Here is a 21,775-nt window from a genome sequence, read left to right as displayed (position 1 = left end):
TACACACACACACACACACGATTTACGCTGTATCTTAAAATATATTTGATAGTATCACAAGTAAGCGAGGCTAACTGTAACAAGGCTAACATGCTGAGGTATAGCCGGTATATTGTTTAACATGTTAACCATTTTAGCTTAGCTTGCTAGAATGCTAACATTTTATCATTAACACTTAACGTCTTAGCATTTGGTACGTTGTTCTCAACTTTGAGTAATCTTGGCCATAACCCATGCTTAAAATGTCCCCTAAAAACCAACTACGACATTTATTGCGATGTTTCTGTACTGATTGAATAAACAATATTAAAGACATGATAAAAAATATTTGCAGCATTAAAACAACCAGACAGAGAGAGAAAGATAGAGAGAGAGAGAATGAGCTCTGGTCTAATTAGTCTTGACATGTTAATGACCTGTATTTGACTTTGACTGCTTGAATGAGGCTCTCCACTGACTTTTGGACCTCTCTTTTCTAGCTCTGTGTGTGTGTGTGTGTGTGTGTGTGTGTGTGTGTGTGTGTGTGTGTGTGTGTGTGTGTGTGTGTGTGTGTGTGTGTGTGTGTGTGTGTGTGTGTGTGTGTGTGTGTGTGTGTGTGTGTGTGTGTGTGTGTGTGTGTGTGTGTGTGTGTGTGTGTGTGTGTGTGTGTGTGTGTGTGTGATGATGGGACTCCTTCAGGGAACGCTGGATCCTCTCCAGACTCTTTTCTGCAGAAAGGGCCATAACCAGAGTGCAGAAACTCATTAGGAAAGGCTTTATGTTCTCAGAGTCAGTTTAGGGGCCCTGGGACTGTGTGTACATGTGACATACATGTCTATATGGGCGCCTGGTTATGTTTAAAAAAGAAAAAGGGGGCAAAACTGGCAAGATATGTTATTGGCTTGGGTCTGGGGGTCTTTCCACAAGAAGAAAAACATGTAATTTAAAACAAATTTCCTGCCTTTCTGCACCACCTAACCTCTTGGATTAAGTGAAGAAAATGATCTCACTCTTAGATTTTGCTGCTTTGTGAACATCCCATCACCACAGCCTAATCCCGTCTGATCAGAAACGTTAGGTGGTTTGTTGGTTGGCTAAGTTAGCTAACATTGACTCGCAAAACTTCATTTAGGTGACAGATACATCCTACTTGCTTATTTAAAGTTTGACTAGTCAGTTGGCCGAGCAGGTTCATTCAACATAAGCTGACCTATCTTTTTATATATTATATGTTCAACATTTGCTGTTAATCGAAGGGTAAATGTATTTTGTGTACCTGTAAACAGCTTGTGATTGACATAGAGCGTATACTGTGGTAACAATCACCATTGGCTTCCACTGTACTAACTCAAAGGCTTCTCAAAAGAGGATAATTTGTATTGCTTGTTTTTGCCAGTTGATGACAATACATAAATGATGGGCAGCTTAAATGTATTTGATTTGAGGAAGTGAAGCATGATTTATTTTTAAAAAGACAAACAATGAGAGAACAAAGCTATAACTTTTCTCCCCCAATGAATAATGTGTAATGCCAGTCAGGTCATGTGCATATTGGGGTTGTGCATGTCTGAATATATGCAAGACTGTGTATACATAACTGTGGTTGCTCTTGTGTCTCATGTCAGTATGCAGCTGAAGGCTGTGATGATTGTGTGCTTAGTCTCAAAATGAGTGCTTTTATTGCATTCATACTTGAACTCAACATGAGTCAGGGTTCCTGTGTCTTTGCATGTGGACATAAAAAAGTAAATGTCTCTCCTGGCACACGCTCAGCATCTGTCATTGAGGATTTACTCTCCGGCAGGGGAGAAGAGATTCCTCTCCCGTGTCGAACACAAACAGAGTGAGATCAGAAACACCTCGGTTGTTTACACAAGGGTGTGGTTCAAGACCTTTAAAGTCCCTCTTAAAAGCTGCTAGGAGTGGCAATTTGTGGTGTCAGATTTTCCACAGACAAACTTAGCCTCACACATCTGGTCTACATTCAAGACAGGTTTTTATCTGGTATCATGTTGTAAAAAAATGGTGGTTTCTTAAACAACCTCAAAAGACCTTAAGTTATCTAAAGGTTGTGGTTTTGTTCAAATGTGCCTGTTATTGTTTTTATCTCATGGTCAAGTATGTCCTTGGCTTGACAGTGTGAGGGTCCCACAGACCCAGTACTTTCAGGTTTTTTAATGACAGGGAAAGTATAATATCTTCCAGAGCTGGATCAAAAATAGATGGTTATATTCCAAAACTGTCCCAAACCTTCTGTATGAAATGTCTTAATCAACAGAGAGAGGAGGACGCCAGAAGTCTTCAGATTGCAAAGATTACAGCAAAAAGATTGGATATCACGGATTCATTTAACAAGAGGGCTTTAGTGAATGATATGGTCAGCCAACCCAGATTACAATGATGTGAGAACCAATGCTTATACATTTGTTTGGAAGGTGTGGTTGTTTTTTGCTCAAAGTCTGGATCAAGGAACTTAGTCACAGCAATTTTTAAAATGACATAGGTTGTAAACTTTTTGGGGTCATTTATTTGGTTTCACTGCGTAGGTCTTTTATAATGAGCTGAGCGAGGTAGAGTGAAGGACAGCCAACTCTCTGTCCACACCGATAAATCAGAGACATTCCCACAGTTTGATATGTGGCAGAACAAATACAAGAACATTAGATTTAGTCAATTAGATCATGCCAAGGTTGTCAGTCAAAGCGACAAATTAAGAGCGGATGTTTAATGGTCTAACAAGTTCACTATGGCATATGTCAAAACCTTTTTATGTGCAAAATGATGTGTAACTTTTCCTCTTTTGTGGTACAGCCACAGTTAATTGCCTCTGAATTAGCTGTTTTTGTGTTTGTTCTGTTGCTTGTTTTACTATTTTATGTTTTCAATCAATAAAACCAGTATTTGGAAAAAAAGTTTGAAGAAGTTCCTTCGACAAAGGAGTTTCTCTCCCACACACAACCCAATAAAGAGCACTAATATGAACCTGGATATTAGTGTCGTCTTCAACCCCCCTTACTACTTTCATCAATCATAACTTCTTTGTTTTACATTCGATTGCATTCAGGCTTTATGATATCCTTCACAGAAGACATTTGAACATATAAATTGCTGATCACCACTTTCATTGAATTTTGGATGATTTAGTCAACTTTGTAACACCATGGTGTTCCCCGTCAAACATGACCGCCATAAAGAAAAGGAATTAGTAACCATCCGGATCGGATCGGATCGGAACACACACACACACACACACAGACAGACAGACAGACAGACAGACAGACAGAACGATTTGATACATTTCCCGCTCTTATGTGCCCATCCCCCCACATGGATCACACCTGGCACACACAATACATGTTCAGTGTCTATTCTTTGTATATTTACTGCAGTTTTTCATGTATACCAGTAGTCTGATACAATATGTACAGTTTGAAAGGGTGTTAAATGAAATTAGGTGATTAATGGTTTTTGTGTTAATGTAATAGCAGTTAAAACAGGACCGGTCAAATTTGACCGCAAACACCAAAGTAAGGGGGGGGGGGGGGGGGGAACAAAGACAATAGGAGGGTTAAAGTAAACACTCTTCATATTTGTCAGAAAGACGGATGAAAAAAAAACATGTTGTTGCTATAGTAATGGAATGTTTAACTGACACCAACTGCTATTAATAGAACACTGAACTAAACTGCTTTAATTAGAGCCAACATGGCAGCAGGAAAGTTGATGAAGAAAGATCATGAAAACAAATGACCGAACCCAGTTACTACATAATGGCCCAGAGACTGAAATAACCCCGAGCTGTTTTAGAGCCCAGGGCCTGTTGCCCACTTCTGCTGGGCAATAACATGCCTGGTGCCTATCACTGAGAAACACAAGCTCACATTGTAGATGTGATGGCTTTGAAGAATAATAACAAACCCACCACCATCATGTTTTCCAGCACACTGGCTGAGGAGAATAACACAACCGTGCCAAACCTGTGAGCCGCATGTTTGCTGGAAAACATGACTCAGTTCACCTATAAGTTGAAGAGAGGCATGCAGGTAACGCTTTACGTTCACTGGAAAATAACTCTGTAAACATAATTGGCTAATGTCCATACTCGTGACTGTAAAATGATCCAGGTGTCGGTAGAAACTAGATTCTGTTTTGTGGAGGAAGCCAGGACGATTGTGCCTATATGATCTTTGGTAATAGACCGTTAGATCCTCATTCAGCTCATTATATGAAATGTTTTGATCCTGTTTAAACGTCCTGTCCTGAACACCCAGACATGTTTAAGTCAAGCTCTGTCTGTAAAGCCATATATGGGCCAATCTCTGGCCATTAGATGCGTTTGTTGGGTGTTTTACACAACCTGTTATTCTGAGAACTGGATCCAGATGTAGCACAAGCTATTTGTATGTCTTGCCAAAATGCAATGAACAACATCCCAGCCCTTTGCAGAAAAATAGGGTTCTTATATCGCAAGAGGAATACTAAGAAATATGAGGGGAGAATGTGTTGAAATATTTAATACAATTAAGAGTTGTATGAACCCAATGCTTAAAAGAGTTTTCCCTGCAGCAACACAAGATAAATAACTGAGTGTGTGTACCTTTCGCATAATTCAATAATACAAATAATAATACAAATTGTTTATTCTGTATTAAATTGTGAAAATGACTCAAAATGACTTTCAATTTAGTGTTTAACTGTAGTCTAATTTTAAACATGAAAAAACACTTGCAAGTAAACATCTATTTCTATAGATTTCTGTTTATTACATATAGAACAAACCTATTTGAGTCCAACATCCCTCACCTATTATTTTTACATGTGCAAAAATGTTCTTCAGTGCATACCTTGGATGTACTCGTGGAAAACATCTTAAAAGGCTCAGGCGTTTTCTAGGCTATTTCAAAAGTCAGAGTTTTTTTAACAAAACTCTACATCTGGTTTCCTTTTGGAAAAGTTAAGAAGAGTTCACCTCTTTATGGAGTGTCACATGTGACTTGGACCAATCAAAAGCCACCAAGACGAAGTGTGGTTTATATTGTGTGTATAGTGTCGAATTGTGTTCAATTTCAATTTCAACATGACTTTCAATGTTATGTAGTTATTTCAAAACTCAGGAGGATATTCCTCGGCTCAAGCAACACCCTTCTACCAAGTTTGATGAAAAGCGGGTCAGTTTTTCTTCCATAATCAAGCTGACAAACAGTTAGTCACACAAATAAAGGGAAAACATAAACTTCTCGGTGTAGGCAATAATTGCTATATCAGGCCGGCGCATGTACATTACATACGAAGCGCACATTTAAGGCGGTTCATGAGAGGTTAAGAGAGAACCAGCTGTTCTCAATCTGTAAGTGTAAACAGCAGCAGAAGTAAAACGGTTCTCACCAATAGGCGCGTTCACACCGCAGTACTTTTCCCACTTTAGTTCCGAAATGTTGCGTTCACACCAAAAAGAGCTGGAACTAAAATGTAGTTCTAAAGAGCCTTTTCACCCCCTTTTCCGTCCCTGCTAGAGAGCAGGTACTTTTGTGGGAGAAAAAGGTTCCTATGTCTGATTGGCTGGGCGGATTGCAAACCACGCCCCGTAAAACTCCCAAAAAGTTTTGTGAAGCCGCCATTTTATTATCCTCGCATTAGCATTATTAGCATTAGCATTAGCCCAGCGCAGAAATGTAGAGACTAATTTATGGCAACACAAAAGAAAACATGGGAGATGAGGAGATGTCGGCGTTCTGGCGATTTACTCGGAAGGCTTCAGTAGAAGCTGCTGGGAGTCCCAGCAGCTTCTACCGAAGCGAGTCCCCAACTCCGGGGACTTCCGGCCGGGGACTTCGGGTGGCAGTTATACGCCGTGAAGTTCTTTGCGGCCTGCCAGTAAACCCAAAGCAGAAGAAGAAGAAGAAGAAGTAGTGACGTGACGTGACGTCAGCGGCATCATTTGCCTAATCCTCCCCCAGGGACTTATTCCGGTGTGAACGCGATCTGTACTTAGTTCATGAGAACTAAAGAGTTCTCATGAACTAAGTTCTCATGAACCTTTGTGGGAAAAGTACTGCGGTGTGAAAGCGCCTAAAGTACCAACTGAGGTCAGCCCATAGGGTTTCTGGGAATTAAAGCCTTCAAAAGTTACATCATGCCCCCCCTTTTCCCCGGTCAACATGCACAGTTGTCTAGTGTCGCTGTACTGCTAAAAACACCAAACATGTCTTTATTAACGGCCCTCCTCTTGAGCTGCGTCAGTCAAAACAAGTGAGTACAGAGACAAGAGTTTCCACAGCAGGCGCCTCTGAGAAGATAAAGGTCTATGTTTTGGCTCAAGGCTTTGACACTGGCTGTCATGGGACAAGTCTTGTGAGCTCTGTCCTATCTGCATTCAGATAAGCTTGTAGAAGTAATGTACTGATAAGGCAGCTCTTAAACGCCTGATGAAAAGAGCAGGATTCATCTGGCTTTTTCATCTTCTGTCATCTTGGTTTCAACTACTCTGCCTTTGTTTATCACTCTCCCTCTTTTATCTGTCCAAAACAAAGATTTAGGATCAAATGGACTGACAGAAAACACTATTATAGGTATGAGGCCATTAATGGAGATGTTTTCAGCCAAAGGTGAGGCTCCTACCTGTGAAATATAGATGTATGAGTGCATTGGGCAAGCCATGGAGTTGGGAGAAACCCAAAAGAAGCAATGTAAGAGCTGGAAAAAACTAAAGGTCAAGTGAGAATTCAAACAAAAAGCAAATGTGGATAACACAGAATTGAACCTGTGTTCACATCGGAAAACTGGCAGGCGCTGTGTGTGTGTGTGTGTGTGTGTGTGTGTGTGTGTGTGTGTGTGTGTGTGTGTGTGTGTGTGTGTGTGTGTGTGTGTGTGTGTGTGTGTGTGTGTGTGTGTGTGTGTGTGTGTGTGTGTGTGTGTGTGTGTGTGTGTGTGTGTGTGTGTGTGTGTGTGTGTGCAGCAAAGGGGCCTCCCATGCAGTTACGCTGGAGCCACTTAGCTTTTGGATGGCCGGCATTTACTTTAGGAGAGGCCAGTTGAAAAGCCCAGTCTGATTGCTTTTCTTAAACAACCTCATCTAAAAGCGCTAAATAACCAAATACCTCTGTGACGACGTTGAAGCCGTTCCAAACTCTTACTACATCTCTGCCTGGGAACACTGGCATCAGACGTGTGGTTACAGAGTGGGAGGCTCGGAGACAAGAGAGTCTTGAAATGAAATTAGGATTAGTGAGAGCAGTTGATTCCTCCAGGATCCTGCTGGTGGGAAGCCAGACATCTTCTCAACATGTTACTGGGTCGCTCATTTCTTTCTAACCGTCCTTCCTAATTGTTCTGTACAGCTTCTTTCTTTCCCTCCACCTCTATCAGCATCTCTTCCTCCACTGTAATAACAGAGCGGACATTTAAAAAGGAGGCCACAGCAGGGTTTGCAGAAGGTAATATTCTGACACACACACACACACACACACACGAGTGGTTTGGCCATGACGCTACTCCGGCATCACTCCAGGGTTTTTCCAAATGAACCAGGAGGAGGAGGAGAGGGAACTACAAGCTCTGAAGACGCTGGAATTTCTTACGCCACTGTGTCACACACCAAATGAAATTACATAATAAAAGCTAATGCTAATTTCCATAGGTCGCAAGTCTAAATTTCCACATTACTGTTCCACTTTTTGGGTGCCAACCAGAGAGGCATGTTATGTTTCAAAGACTTGGAAGTTGTACGTGTTTGGGACTGGGTGGTTCTTTTTTTCTTCTTCTTACAGCTCAGGAAAATGTTTTAACGGTTAAGTGGATTACATAGCTCCCTCCTTTATTACATAATGTACCAGTGAGTGGTCCCTAATTAAGGAATTAGTCATTCAAAGCTAAAAAGGCGCATCTTTTTTTGTCTCAATTCCCAAGTTTTAAACAAAGTCTCGTTGTTTTTCCCATTTTACATCCCAATTGTCACTCTTCAACAGCATATACTGTAACTTAAACATAAGGTCATGAAAAGATCAAGTATTTTTCAGAGGACGCAAGAGGACCTTTAATTAAGACAGTTTCTTCCAATGTCAAAAAAAAATACGCTTCAAATTTTATTTAGAAACAGCTACAAGCTCAACCAATCTTTTGTGTAATTAGCGCATTGAAATATTATATTCAATGGACAAACAGTGAAAACCACAAAAAGATAATAAGTCAAAGATAATCCTGATCAGTGGTTAAAGTACAATTTGATATAATTTGCAGTACACCTTGCTATACTTTATTGTGCATTTGTGCAATTGACAACAAAAATAGTTTTGCCCCCAATGTCTGTTGGGTCCGTCCATTGGGTTAATTTTGTATATTCTAAATGTGACATTCCCCGTATGTAATGCATATACTGTACATCTGCAAGTATTTCTTCAAAGTATTACTGAACAATGCAATGATTAAGTTTGCTTAGGGTACCATAAGAACGATTATAACATCAATGAGTCTTTGGCCTAAACTGTGAGTCTGTCATGATGGTGAATACGCTACCATTGGAGAGTTTAAACTGGTCACAACCCAAAACGCATAACATCTGGGCCAAATGCCTTCAGGTTGTACGCTAAAATGCTAAATCCAATCATCAAACTGAGTTTCATTCAAGCTTTAAACCGTACTTCCTGTTCTTCTCTGACAGTTTTCGACTTACAGTCAAGAAATGCTGAACAGTGAAATGAACCGCATAAACTTTTAAGACTGAACCGCATTATCATGGCTTTCATCTCGCAGAATCAGGCCAAAGGTAATGGTCTTTTTTCCTCACTCTTAAAAGCCTTTGTGTATACATGTAGAGTGCATTCCTCTGCAGACTGAAACCTGGTACTCCCACAGCCATGCATTAAGGAGGTATGGGAACTATCCAGCACAAAGAAATATGGAACCGTCGCGCTTTATCGCTACCCTCTCTTTTATGTTACCCTCTAAAAAGTCAAGCTTGTCATGCTTCAAACAAACTGTGATATATTTAGAAAACAAGTTTAAACCCATCACACTTACTCAGCGCTCAGGAGGCAAAGAAAACAGTTGTAAAGAACTACAAAAACAACTATTTCACAATTTACTACAAAGTTGCGTTTAATAGATTCAGATATGTGCTACTTCTGGTCCTGAAACGTTATATTACACACATTTCAACAGCTATGGAAGTAAAAATGTCAACTGAGGAAAGTCAATAAAATCACCAACAGCACTTTTACATGACTGAAGTTTAGGTTAGGCTTCATATGATTGTTTATTCAGTGTGTTAGCTCAACGCTAAACTATAACAGACAGTTTAAAAAGGGGGGTAAGGTTTCAGACCACGTCCAAGAGTGTAACCTTGGATTGAATAAGTGGGTCATGTGTGTATGTGTGTGTCCTTGTTTGCAATTCAACCTTGAGGAATGGCTGATGTCATCTGCATAACTGAACTCTGAGAACAAAAGACGGCCAATATGCACATTAAGGAAGTCGTGAAACTATTCATTCTTGTATTTTCAGAGCTCCTCTACTCCTTAAAAGGTCTCCTATTATGCTATTTTTAGGCATATATTATGGGTCTCAGATATATACAAATATATAAAAACATGTCTATGACGTGTTTTGCTGAAAATACCAAACAGATCATGCATTTTTAGACATCCCTCATATCCCTCTATTTCAGCCCTGTTTGAAAACTGCTGATTCGGGGTCCTTAGCTTGAAAAAAAAAAAAAAGGAGGGGCGCTTGTGCCTGCTCAGAATTCTACGAGATACTCAGCTAAATGCTGCCGTGATTAAACGCCATCATGTTCCAAACCACATCAAGGATTATCTCTGAAACAGTATGGAGTTCAAATGCTTTTTCTCTTGCGGGTTTATCACAAGGTGAGTTCCTTTTTTTATTTCCTGCTTTTTAAACACATGCTCTCTCCAGTACAGGTTAGTGTTAGCGATGCTAATGTAAACAAAGACCATATTACGTCCAAAACAGTCGGGCATTGTTTCTGATAGCAACTTTCTAATAGGGCCGTGGGTCCACATTTCCGATATTACGTCATATCGGACGCAAATCTGGATCAGCTCCGTTGTTCCCTCGTTTTTAGAGATTTGGGTACGGAGGAAAAGAGAGAGTTTGGTTTTCGGACACTTTGTGAGTTCCTCGACACACCGGGGATCAGTGGCGAACCGTCAGGGCCTTCAAGGTATTCAGAGAATACCCTGGAACACTCGGATAAAACAAACAAAAAAATCCATTTAATTATAGAAATAAAATGTAATAAAATGTATGTAAAATGAATAAATGAGAATCGTATCTGTGTTGATCTGTAATATTACAGAGTTACGTTGATTTGTTTCTCCTTCTTGGACCATGCACTACGCATTTCAGTGGTTTTGTGTTAGAAAAGAAAGCAACCAATCAGATCTTGTTCTGGGTCTCTGGGTAGAATATCCTTCAACCAAGGTATTCTACATCCTTGATCGAATGCCCTGGCCGTTGCACTGAATGAGAGCGTACTGTACGTTTGGACTGACAGTTCGATCAACCAATCATATATTGATTTGTAGCCAATGGGCGTATTCTTTCAGAGTTTCCCTCGGTTCCAGGATACTCTAGAAGGCCCGCTAGTTAACTGGCTCGAGACAGAGGATCTAGATCAGTGCTTCTCAACGTGTGGTCCGCGGACCACTGGTGGTCCGTGAGCGCCCCCTAGTGGTCCGTGAGTATATTGGTAACATTTCACATTTGAAATAAATAAATACATTTCAGTTTTCCGCACTCTCGCGGGAATATCTCCACAATGGAGCGAGGTTAATCGATTGCATGATATAGCCCAGTGCAACACCTTCGTCACACATGTTGCCACTTGTTTGTACCATTTTCAGGCGATTTGTAATCTGTTCTAGAAAAACGATGTGTTTTTTTATATTTGTGGAGTTAGGTGGTCCGCGAGTGTTTTTTTATTGTTTAAGTGGTCCTTGGTATGAAAAAGTTTGAGAAACACTGATCTAGATGAATGCGACGAAGCAATTCATGCCGTTTTATTGTTTTTAACGTTGAAATGACAAGTGCATAAGGTGAAGATGAAGTTGTTGCGGAATTGTTGTGAGAACCCTTTTCAAGACGACAATTCAGTGAAAAGACGGACATTATAATGCGGAGGGGGGGGCGGCGGGGGGGGGGGGGGGGGTGTGTGTCTACAGAAGGTCCAGTTGTGATAGACACGGTTCGCCACTACATATTTATGTATAAAAGACATCAAAAAGTGCATTTTGCCCTTTAAATGTTCCCTGGAAATCAAAAAATGTTTGGTGATGGTCAAAGAGATACAGCTAATGGAGGACCAGGTCACACCCTACCTGCCAAGCAGAGTCCGAAGATGGTGAGAAGTACCAGGATGTAGAGGGAGACGATGGCGTACTTGATGGCAGAGAGGGAGTTCAGGTGAGCACAGCACTGATCCTGCTTCCTGCGACGCTTTCCAGAACCTGAGCAAAACAACAAAGACATTTGGGTCGGTAAAAAGTCCAAATAGAGGTGACAGGTTTTCTTAAGAACAGCAAGTGGAAGTTGGCTTTTGGAATAAACATGTTTAATAAGTTTGTTTGAAGATTAGCCTGCTACAAAACAAAGAAATGTCTCTAAGTGGTGGCTGGGACATTGTGTGTAAGGCTAAGCTCGTGTTTTCTAGTTTCTTCATGCAATAATGTTAGTAAAGGTCGGAGCTAAAACAAATAACCCCAGAAAGCTTTTATTTGAAAAGCCTGACATTTACTCCTTCAATGACGTACGAGACAATATCAAATACACTTGTTTACTGGCTTATTATGGTCTTATGTCAAATATATATGAGGTGAGAAATGATGCAAGCATTTGGGAAAGCAACACACACAGACATTGCTCAAATAAATTCAACAGAATTCAAGGCAAGGCAAGTTTATTTATATAGCACTTTTCAACACAAGGCAATTCAAAGTGCTTTACAAAAAATGAAAAAGGCATTTAAAATCAGTCATTAAAATTCACAAAAATAATATAATTCATGTCACCATTTAAACCTCCTCTCAGATGTTTGGGAATTAGTCTTGATACATTTGACAACTGTTTTTGTTTTATGGAAGCGTTTTTCTATTCAAAGTTTAGCAAAACAAGTGTGTTTTTTATTTGTGTGAGTGTGTGTGTGATAGCTTGGCAGGAGGCAGGGATTATGCTGTTGTTGTCGAGGGAACATTCCCCTCAGGTCAAAAGGATTTTCAAAGGATCGTTTTTAGAATCATATCTTTCAGCACTCATGGGAATAGCAATGTCATGTTACTTTTAATGTTGTTTGTTAAGAAATTATCCTCAGTAGTGTTACAGAAATGAATGTGTGTTATGCCTCATTAAAATAACATGTGATTGAAATGATTCTTAAATGGAGATTAGATTTAATCTGGCTGTTATACCAACATGTTACATGCCTCAGTTTCAAGGGAAAGAATAGAGGAAAATAAACACAAATTGATTATGTTTACATGCATGAACGCAAAAGAGAATAATCAGATCAAGAAAATAGTATGATTTAACTACACTGTGCTTTTCCCATAAGTAGAAGTATTGGGTTTAGGCATGAAGGAGTTCAACAATAAAGCTGAGAGAATAAATGAATGAATGACATTCTGCACACAACTGCTCAAAAACACATTTTTGATGTTATTGAAATAGGGTAACATTTAAAAGGGGACCTATTATGCTATTTTCAGGTTTATATTTGTATTGTGTGCCTCTACAGTGACATGTTTACTTTCTAGTGTGTGAGAGAAACTCTACCTGGAGGGAACTTTGGGATGCTTGCTTTTGCAGACCATTCACATGCACACAAACCACACTACAGGAAGGGAACATCCCAACAAGCATTATACTGTAGGGCGCCTTTAAATATTTGTGAGAGTTTTCAGTTACCACCTATACAACATTTAGCTTGAGATGAGCTGGATGGATGAAAAAAAAACGTAGACAAATGAACAGCCATGTGTCTCTGGGAAATCATTATGCCTACAGTATGTGACATGACCAGTATGTTAGATATTATACTCGCTGGGATACTAAAAATGTTTTAATGAGATCCTATCTTCCTGTGAACAGTCATGATGTTGGCTCGAGTCCTGGTTCTGAATTTAAACACTGATTTTGTAGCACGGCCTCCCAACAGCATGATTTCATTTGGACCGTGACAATCAGTCAGTGGCCACTAGTGGATTGTAGCTGTAGCTGTAGCTGTACGCACACACACACACACACACACACACACACACACACAACACACACACACACACCACACACACACACACACACACACTACACACACACACACACACACACACACACACACACACACACACACACACCACACACACACACACACACACACACACACACACAACACACCACACACCACACACACACACACACACACACACAATGATGAAGAACACACACTGATGAAGAACACACGCTGCTCCGGCATAAGACAAACACAGCTGGCTCGGATGTGTCACATGACAGGAATGTATAGGATCAGAAATTGCTCTGAGTTAGTTTGCTCTAGAGTTTAACTCATGCTGAACTGAGACAAAACAACGACACAGCACACACACACACACATCACACACACACACACACAACACACACACACACACACACACACACACACACACACACACACAAACACACTCACACACACACCACACACACACACACACACACACACACACACACACACACACACACACACACACACACACACACACACACACACACACACACACACACACACACACACACACACACACACACACACACACACACACCTTAAAAATAGGCAGGAATATAAAACCAGCGGTGTAGAGTTTTAGGGGGAAATTATCACATCATTTTCTGTCTCATGACGTTTTCTTTCTCTGACTCGCATGAGAAGCTGCATGACTGTAAACATGACTTGTTTGATGTCATTCCAAGAGTTGGTTGGTAAAATTGATATGATAACACCGTCGTGTCTGTGCCTTAAAGGGATAGTTTGGATGTTTTAAAGTGGGGTTGTGTGAGGTACTTATCCATGCCCTGGGGAAACGGAGAGAAGTTACATCATAAAAGCAAAGTGATGTACTGCTGTGGACGGGCAGCAGCCAAACATATGTTATACTTTATCTTACATAAAGAAATATCAATTAAGAGTACACAATATTTGCAAGATTTACACATATTGTTTTTCAACCACCTTACCTAAACTCAATGTAAGACCTTGGAAAGAAAGTTAATTTGATTTATTCTTGATTTAGTGATGAAAATGTACTCGACAAAACGTGATAAAAAAAGTTAATGAAATAATTGATCACAATCCCTAGGCCTGATGTGACATCTTCAAATGGCTTATTTTCACACAGTCTTACATCCATAGATATTCATTTTACAATGAAGTAACTCAGATAGAAGCTGCTAATACTCACATTGGAGCAGCTGATAAGGGAATTGGAAAAACATTTAGTATTTTTTGCTTAAAAAAACAATGAATCCATTGTCAAAATGTTCTGTTGATATGTTGAAATGTTTTTCAACCAACAACCTTCTCTAAAAAAGACTTTTAAGTAACGCTCTGCAGCTGTCCCAACTGAAACGAGAGATAAAAGTCAATATTCATTCATCAAATAACTGGAATCATTACTGCACCGCTGAATGTTCCCTCTGACTCATATCTGGCTGGGATGTTGTTGTCAACATATTGTTGTGTTTAAGAGACAATGGATTTAATACAGGGATTAGGTGGGGTTAACATGTGTAGGCTCATTTTATTAGTAAACTGGAGGAGCAACAATACAGTTTCCACAAATCTGTTTATTTCCTGCAGGGTCATTGTGAGTCAGCCCTGGAACTGCTTCTGACTGTTGACTGTGGGACATTAGTGCATTTACAAGGACTTAGCTACTATTACTTTCCAAATCAAATGCACATGGTGCTGGGCAAGTGCATACAAATCAGTGTCTCTGTTATTGTCGGTTGATGGTGACATGACGTGTGTGTGTTCGCATAAACAAAACATGCTTTAAATACACTTATCTATGTGTGTATATTTGAACTTTAACATATCGTCATTAAAGGTAATGGTAATGGGCTGTTTAAACTACTTTAAACAAGTGAGACCAATCATAGTGAAGAGGCTTGATTATACCTAATGCCAGAGTTGGTCAAATTAGGACCACATTTGCTCCGTAAAATCAGATGTCTTTTCTGGATAAAGCCTGTATTTTACACACGATTAGAAGTTCATAAATGCCTTGAGATGGAGGGGTCCCAGGCAAACATAACAACAGCACACCATTAAATAGCCAAATGACTGAAAACATGGGCTATCTGTCAAACTTTTTAAAATAAACCCAACAATGATGAAGAACATTTATTAAAACTAGGGCTGTCAAACGATTACAAATTTTAATCAGATTAATCACAGTTTAAAAATGAATGAATCATGATTAATCACCATTCGAACTATGTCCAACATATGCCATTTATTTATGTATATTGTTGTGGGAATGGAAAGATAAATGAAAGAAGGCGGATATATCCATTTAACATACAGTATGTAGGCCTATGTATGTTTATTATAACATTGTTCTGTGTGTCAAAATAAAAGACAGCCCACACACCTATCAATCATCAAACCGTGGGGTCTTAATTCATTACGTGTTGATTTCTATCAACACGTAATGTTGTATCGATGTATCGGGACTTCCTGCAACAACACCACGCCGTTATCTTGATTCTGATTGGCCAGAAGACATTATCAAAGATGTTCTATTGAGAAGACGATCACTACGTGACAAAAGTTTTCAAAACCGTTTCTAGTCTTCGGTATTTCCAGACAAGTGGCTACTGAAATCAATCTTACTAACTGCTGTCTGTGCAATTTACTCCGTGAGTTGGCGGACTTTATTTTGCTTACTTTAACATCATTTTTCATGGTGGGGCTAAAATGGGGCTAAGCCATTTCTTGGTATGGCTGTAGCCTACCCCAGCCATACCCTGGCGCTGCCATTGGTGGGATGTATGGGGCCGGGGGCGGGCCATTATGCGCATGCGTTAAATGCGTTAAATATTTTAACTTCAAAAAAATTAAAAAAATTAATTACCGCCGTTAACGCGATAATTTTGACAGCATTAATTAAAACGTTCTTATTCCAATCAGAAAGCGCCTGAAATACATAAGCTTTTTGATAAAATGAGAGGACCTTATTAGTGCGTTTAAGTGAATAATTGAATGTGTAATGAACCGTTGTTCACAGTGTTTACCTCATAATGCACACTGACAGAAACTTCCCAACTGTTTTTTCCTCTGTTCTATTTCACCTCAACGAAACAAGCAGCTGCATGGTTGGGAATATCTTCTGTAACTGAACGATGTGTGAAAATGTTCCCGGATTAGAGAAGTTGGATGAGGACAGTCTCTCTGATGTGTGTGGCCATTGTTCTCCTCCCTTAAAATGTCAACAAATTCTGTTCCTAAGACTTTCCCACCAAACTCACAGAGCCCTGGGTCGAAATCTGAGAACACCACAGGGTCAGGAGTGGATATGTTGCAGCTGCACCTGTACACACACAGACACACACACACACACACACACACACACACACAGACACACAGACACACACACACACACACACACACACACACACACACACACTGTACGCACACATGCAGATGTTGCTGGACATTCCTAGCTGATCATAGCAGGTATACAGTGAATGCCAAGTGGTGACTGCATTGCTTCTTTTGTGTGTGTGTGTGTGTGTGTTTGTGTGTGTGTGTGTGTCTTTGTAGAAAGTCCCTCTTTGAATCAATCTGGGTGTATGAAGTTCTGTCAATAAGACGGATTTTCATTTGCAATGCAAGATATCTGAAGTTCAACATATTTTTTTGACTACAGATTCTTGTGCGTGACCAATTTATTTAGTGTTTCTCTCCTGCTTCTATAACCATGAAGATGGATTAAAGAAGTCTGTTACTTGGATAAGAAATGTGCATTTATCTCCGCTGTGGTCCTTACCTTCATCACACAGGTTGAGCTTGGACAGGTTGTGTCCATCGTAGGCCTCTTCATACATGGAGCCGCTCTCTCTCTCTTCATACGTGCTCAGATACATCGCCTTGTTCTCCATCTCCTCCTGACTGGAGACAAAACACACAATCCACTGTTAGTATTACACATGATGAAACACTTTCTCCTCAACCAACCAAAACGGTGTACCGCTTACTATCCTGAAGTAACACACGAATGTAGATGCTTTCATATGGGTGGAGGACAATCTCCTTGCATGGTTTTGGTCCACTTGTCTCCTTTACAGGTATCAACACATCAAGTTATATTATTCAGTCATCAAAAAGTTTCAAGTCTCTCTTCCAGGACATCATGGTAGGTGAACAGTTTAAGGAATATAAATATGACATTAAATGGATCAGAAATCAGGTGTTTGAACAACCTATGGATTTGGGCAGGCTACGTAGTGAAGTTAAGGGTTAATACAATTAAGTCCTCACAATTGTGGAAGTTCAAATGTGTGTGTTTTTCTTCTATTGGTGCCCTCTGGTGCTGTGAGTCAGGTGAAACAGTCATGAGAGCTTTGACCGCCTGGGTTGCACTTTTCACCCTACACACACACACACACACACACACACACACACACACACACACACACACACACACACACACACACACACACACACACACACACACACACACACACACACACACACACACACACACACACACACACACACACACACACACACACACACACACACACACACACACACACACACACACACACACACACACACACACACACACACCACACACACACACACACACACACACACACACACACACACACACACACACACACACACACACACACACACACACACACACACACACACACACACACACACACACACACTTGTGGTGGGAGGATTGTGGCTGTCTCAGACCTATAGTCATGAGATATGTTTCCTCTACCAACAGAGTTTGACAGGCGGTGTGTTTTTGCTGTCCGCCTGTTTTTCTTTTAGCTGGATTCATGTTTTTCTTTAAGCTAGAAATACATTGGCATAAAGACATTTTGCATTAAGGAAAGATCAGTCACGGGGCAAAAGTGGAATATATCCATTGAATTTGAACACCCTGAATTGTGGACTTTACACGATTGCTAGTCCAGAGTTGTTAATACGACTTGAACGTGAATGGTATTTACAAGTAGTGATTATGGTAAAACCTATACGACTGAAACATGCTGCTCATAAATCTTCTTCTATAAACAGTAGAGTATAATCCTTATAGACCCAACATTTGGCACGATATGAACACAAATATCTCACTCGCCATTTGAAATACACCTCTGAGAATGTCAATCTCCTGGGGCTTCATTTATAAAAGTGTAACCTTGAAACAATGACCCACAGTTGGCTGACATTAAGCTCCAGCACCATAACTCTCTCAGGTTTTAACCCCATATGAATTACGCAAGGTGATAAATGAGAAGGGCTTTGGCAGATATTGTTATGGCAGGGTTCCAACATGTCCTCCATTCGTAACCTTACACATAAATCTCATTAAAACATCTCCTGGGAGAAGAATGTGTCTCAAAGGCCACTTATCACCACGAGAAGTAAATCCATCTCAAACACACGGTTGACATTTCATCCAGCAGGTGCTGCTATTGATGAGCTACTGTTTCTGTCACTCCTACGATGACATAAGTACATTTTTAAGTAAAAGCAGATTGAATTTTAAATGTTATACCTCAACACTTGAACTGATAATGAATCGTGATCAGCTGCAGACGTATATCCAAGTATTTACTCTGAGCTAAGCACATTTACTCTCCTGGTTTCCCACGCTACACATGATGCAAACCATATATGGCCGAAAGTGAGAGGGAACGCAGAACAAATAGATGCAGACAGAGACATCTCCGAGGAGGAAAATTGAATCTGCTGCACAGTCAGGAGTCCGCGGGGTGTTAAACTCCCAGAAGCCCCGACGGCTGAGTGTTTGTTAAGTCGTTAAAAAGCGCTCAGTCTGGACTTTCTCATCACAGGAGGGGAGAGAGGGGTCAGGTTGATGTTTAGATTGAAGCTGGGCAGGAAGCATTAGTGCTGCTAGGAGATCCCACTGAGCTATCCGTGTGTGTTGTGTGTGTCACTGTGTCTACAGAGTGTGAGTGTGTGTGTGTGAGTTATCTTGTAATTACACTGACTTTGGAGGGGTACAAGTATTTTATCACACACTCAGTTCATTTGTTAGTCAGTGCCAACAGAGGATGGTGGGAAAGCAAAGAGTCTATCTCTAGAACTGTGGATTAAATAATACAAAACATGACATTTAGAATAAAAGGAGAGTGCTGGCGAATGAGTCCTCAAACCAAGTAGTGAGTTAGCAATTTGGTACTTCTGCTTGCCTCGTCTCTTCGTCAGTGGCGTTTTTGATTTTTTTTTTTGTTAGATGGCGGAAATAAGGTCTGTGGTTAACACAAGCTCAAGAGATTTTAACATGTTTTTAAATGGAAAGATCCCATTGGCTTTTGTCAAGGGAACCAAGGTGCTGCTAACTTCCTGGTTGGCCTACAAACATATGACTTATCCCTCCAGCAATATGCTCGGTATGTGTCAGGTTTGAAGGGCCAGACTACCCAAAACAACAAATATATGAACTCTACCGGAGCATTTTCAGAACTGACTCCACGAAAGGCAACACTGGCCATAAATCACAAAAAGGCTTGAACAGCAAAGCTCACAGTTGGTGAAAGGAGCACACTCCAAGAAGTCGTTATAACCTTTGACATTGATGACTTTTTCCGTCTTTTCCCTTCATCCAGGTCAGCATTTGATTGATCACCACATTATCCATCAAAGCACATGATCAGCTGTTGATCCCAGTGTTAAAGAGATGAGGTCAAATCTGGGGATTTAATGTGGCTGAACCCTCATGGGGAGGGGATTTTCACTACCCTCAAATGACTCGAGGCTTTCCTTCTTTGAGATCCTTCCAATCACTATAAACAGATCATGATGGAGGGGAAGAAGGAGAAGGAGAAGAAGAAGAAGAAGAAGAAGAAGGAGATGGAGAAGAAGAAGAAGGAGATGGAGAAGAAGAAGAAAAAGCTGTGTGCCTTAACACCTTATTCAAACGATTTTAATCAACTTAAACAAAATAAAATGGAAATACTTAAGTACAAGTACCTCCAAGTTGAGTATGAGTTTTGAACCAAGGTAAATGAGACATTGAGAGACTCCCCACAGGTAGACAGTTGAGATTCACTCAGCTATAGAGGACACAACTATCTCTTCATGCATCATCACGTCACGAGACCTTCCCCCAGCTGAGCATCTTGATCGTCTGCAAGCGAACCAGCGTGTGTGGTCTCGGGAGGAACAGAAGTGTATGGATTGGGATGTTTTAAATGACTTAACAGAGAAAGCAGTAAAAACACTTCAAGATCACATTTTATTTCAAAAATAAACTAAATATGTTTTATAGTCAAACAAAAGAAAAAAGACATACAACTAAAGCATAATGCAACACTAATTAAAAAGCAAAACTATGCATGCATACATCTCATATGTGCACAAATGCATACACACAGGGTTTCCTCACACAAACACACACTAACAGGAAGATGTTGAGTGGCTCCACAACCGGTGCCTGAACTTAATCTGAAGTTGAATTCGTCATTATTTCCCACTTGAAGGTGATTTCATGAGGCTTCTGTACACAGAGGTATAGGGCGCTTAGTGGGAACACAATCTCTCTATACATAATGCAACCATGAACCATCCCATATCATTGCTCAGTCACCCGTGTGCAACATTAACCCATTTTGCTCGGTTAATTTAAGGCAGATATAGTTCACCCATGACCGCTCAAACACAAAGCGACACTTTCCTGCGGATGAGTTCCATTAAAAGTGCATTTCCTGTCCTTTTGTCCATGTAGCATTCCTCCAGAATACATTACATGCATCCAATCAGCCTTTTAACTGTTTCCATTCAGCTTCATTGCAATGAATATTTAAACCATCTTAAAAAGGTCAAAGCACAATGAATCATGCAGTGAGTTGAAACGGCTGCTTAGCGAATCAGTAACCTTTTAACACTCACACAAAGAGCTTTAATCACTTCATGAAGTCCCTATTTACTATGTTCTTTGCACACATGTTAATAATGAGCTTTGAACTCAAATGCTCCCTGCAACATAATATATATTTAAAAGGAATGACAGGTGACAGTCAGCTGAGGTTGAAACAGGTGCAGCCACTGCAGGATTCATGCATTTCACATGATACAAATGTGCCAGATTATGTTAATTCAGCACGATATTAAACACCAAACTGAAGTTGCAAAAGTCATTTTGTCTCACCTTGTCAGCTGTCAATTGGTAAACAAAATCACAGCTCCACGTGTCTCATAATTCCTCTCAAAAAGTAGCTTCTAGTTGCTTTAACTCCAGGTTTTTTTCAGCTGTCAAAGAGTTCAACAATGCATTAAAATGTGAAGGACAGACTGCAGGCAGAGGGGAACACTGCACCATGCACACTCTCAGTGCTCTATAGAAGCGAACACGCTGAAACATTGGGAGTAATATACTGACAACATCATCACGTGACCATCACAAAACTCCAGCTGTAGTTTTCTCTGCAGCCGAGCAGCTGGTGCAGAAGAGAGGGGGAGAAAGAGACCACATTTGCGCCCCCTGTTGGGTGAAGATGGCATATTATTTGACCTAAAGGTTTT

General features: G+C 40.4%; 1 protein-coding gene across 2 annotated transcripts in view; it reads right to left on the bottom strand.

The window, feature by feature from the left end:
- scara5 (scavenger receptor class A, member 5 (putative)) overlaps nucleotides 1-21,535 on the bottom strand; it is an 86,215-nt gene extending 64,680 nt beyond the window's left edge. For both annotated transcript variants that reach the window (XM_034200168.1, XM_034200169.1), the window contains exons 1-3: nucleotides 21,402-21,535; nucleotides 17,034-17,155; nucleotides 11,316-11,444 (exon numbers count right to left, since the gene is read on the bottom strand). In XM_034200168.1, the coding sequence (XP_034056059.1) occupies nucleotides 11,316-11,444; nucleotides 17,034-17,145 (241 nt within the window). In that variant the 5' untranslated portion in view covers nucleotides 17,146-17,155; nucleotides 21,402-21,535. The remainder of the gene's footprint in view (nucleotides 1-11,315; nucleotides 11,445-17,033; nucleotides 17,156-21,401) is intronic.
- Nucleotides 21,536-21,775: the final 240 nt, after the last annotated feature.

Source organism: Gymnodraco acuticeps, unplaced genomic scaffold (assembly GCF_902827175.1).
Source record: "Gymnodraco acuticeps unplaced genomic scaffold, fGymAcu1.1, whole genome shotgun sequence".
Classification (NCBI taxonomy): domain Eukaryota; kingdom Metazoa; phylum Chordata; class Actinopteri; order Perciformes; family Bathydraconidae; genus Gymnodraco; species Gymnodraco acuticeps.
The sequence above is the reverse complement of the archived record's forward strand: the minus strand, read 5'-3'. Positions and strand labels throughout refer to the sequence as shown.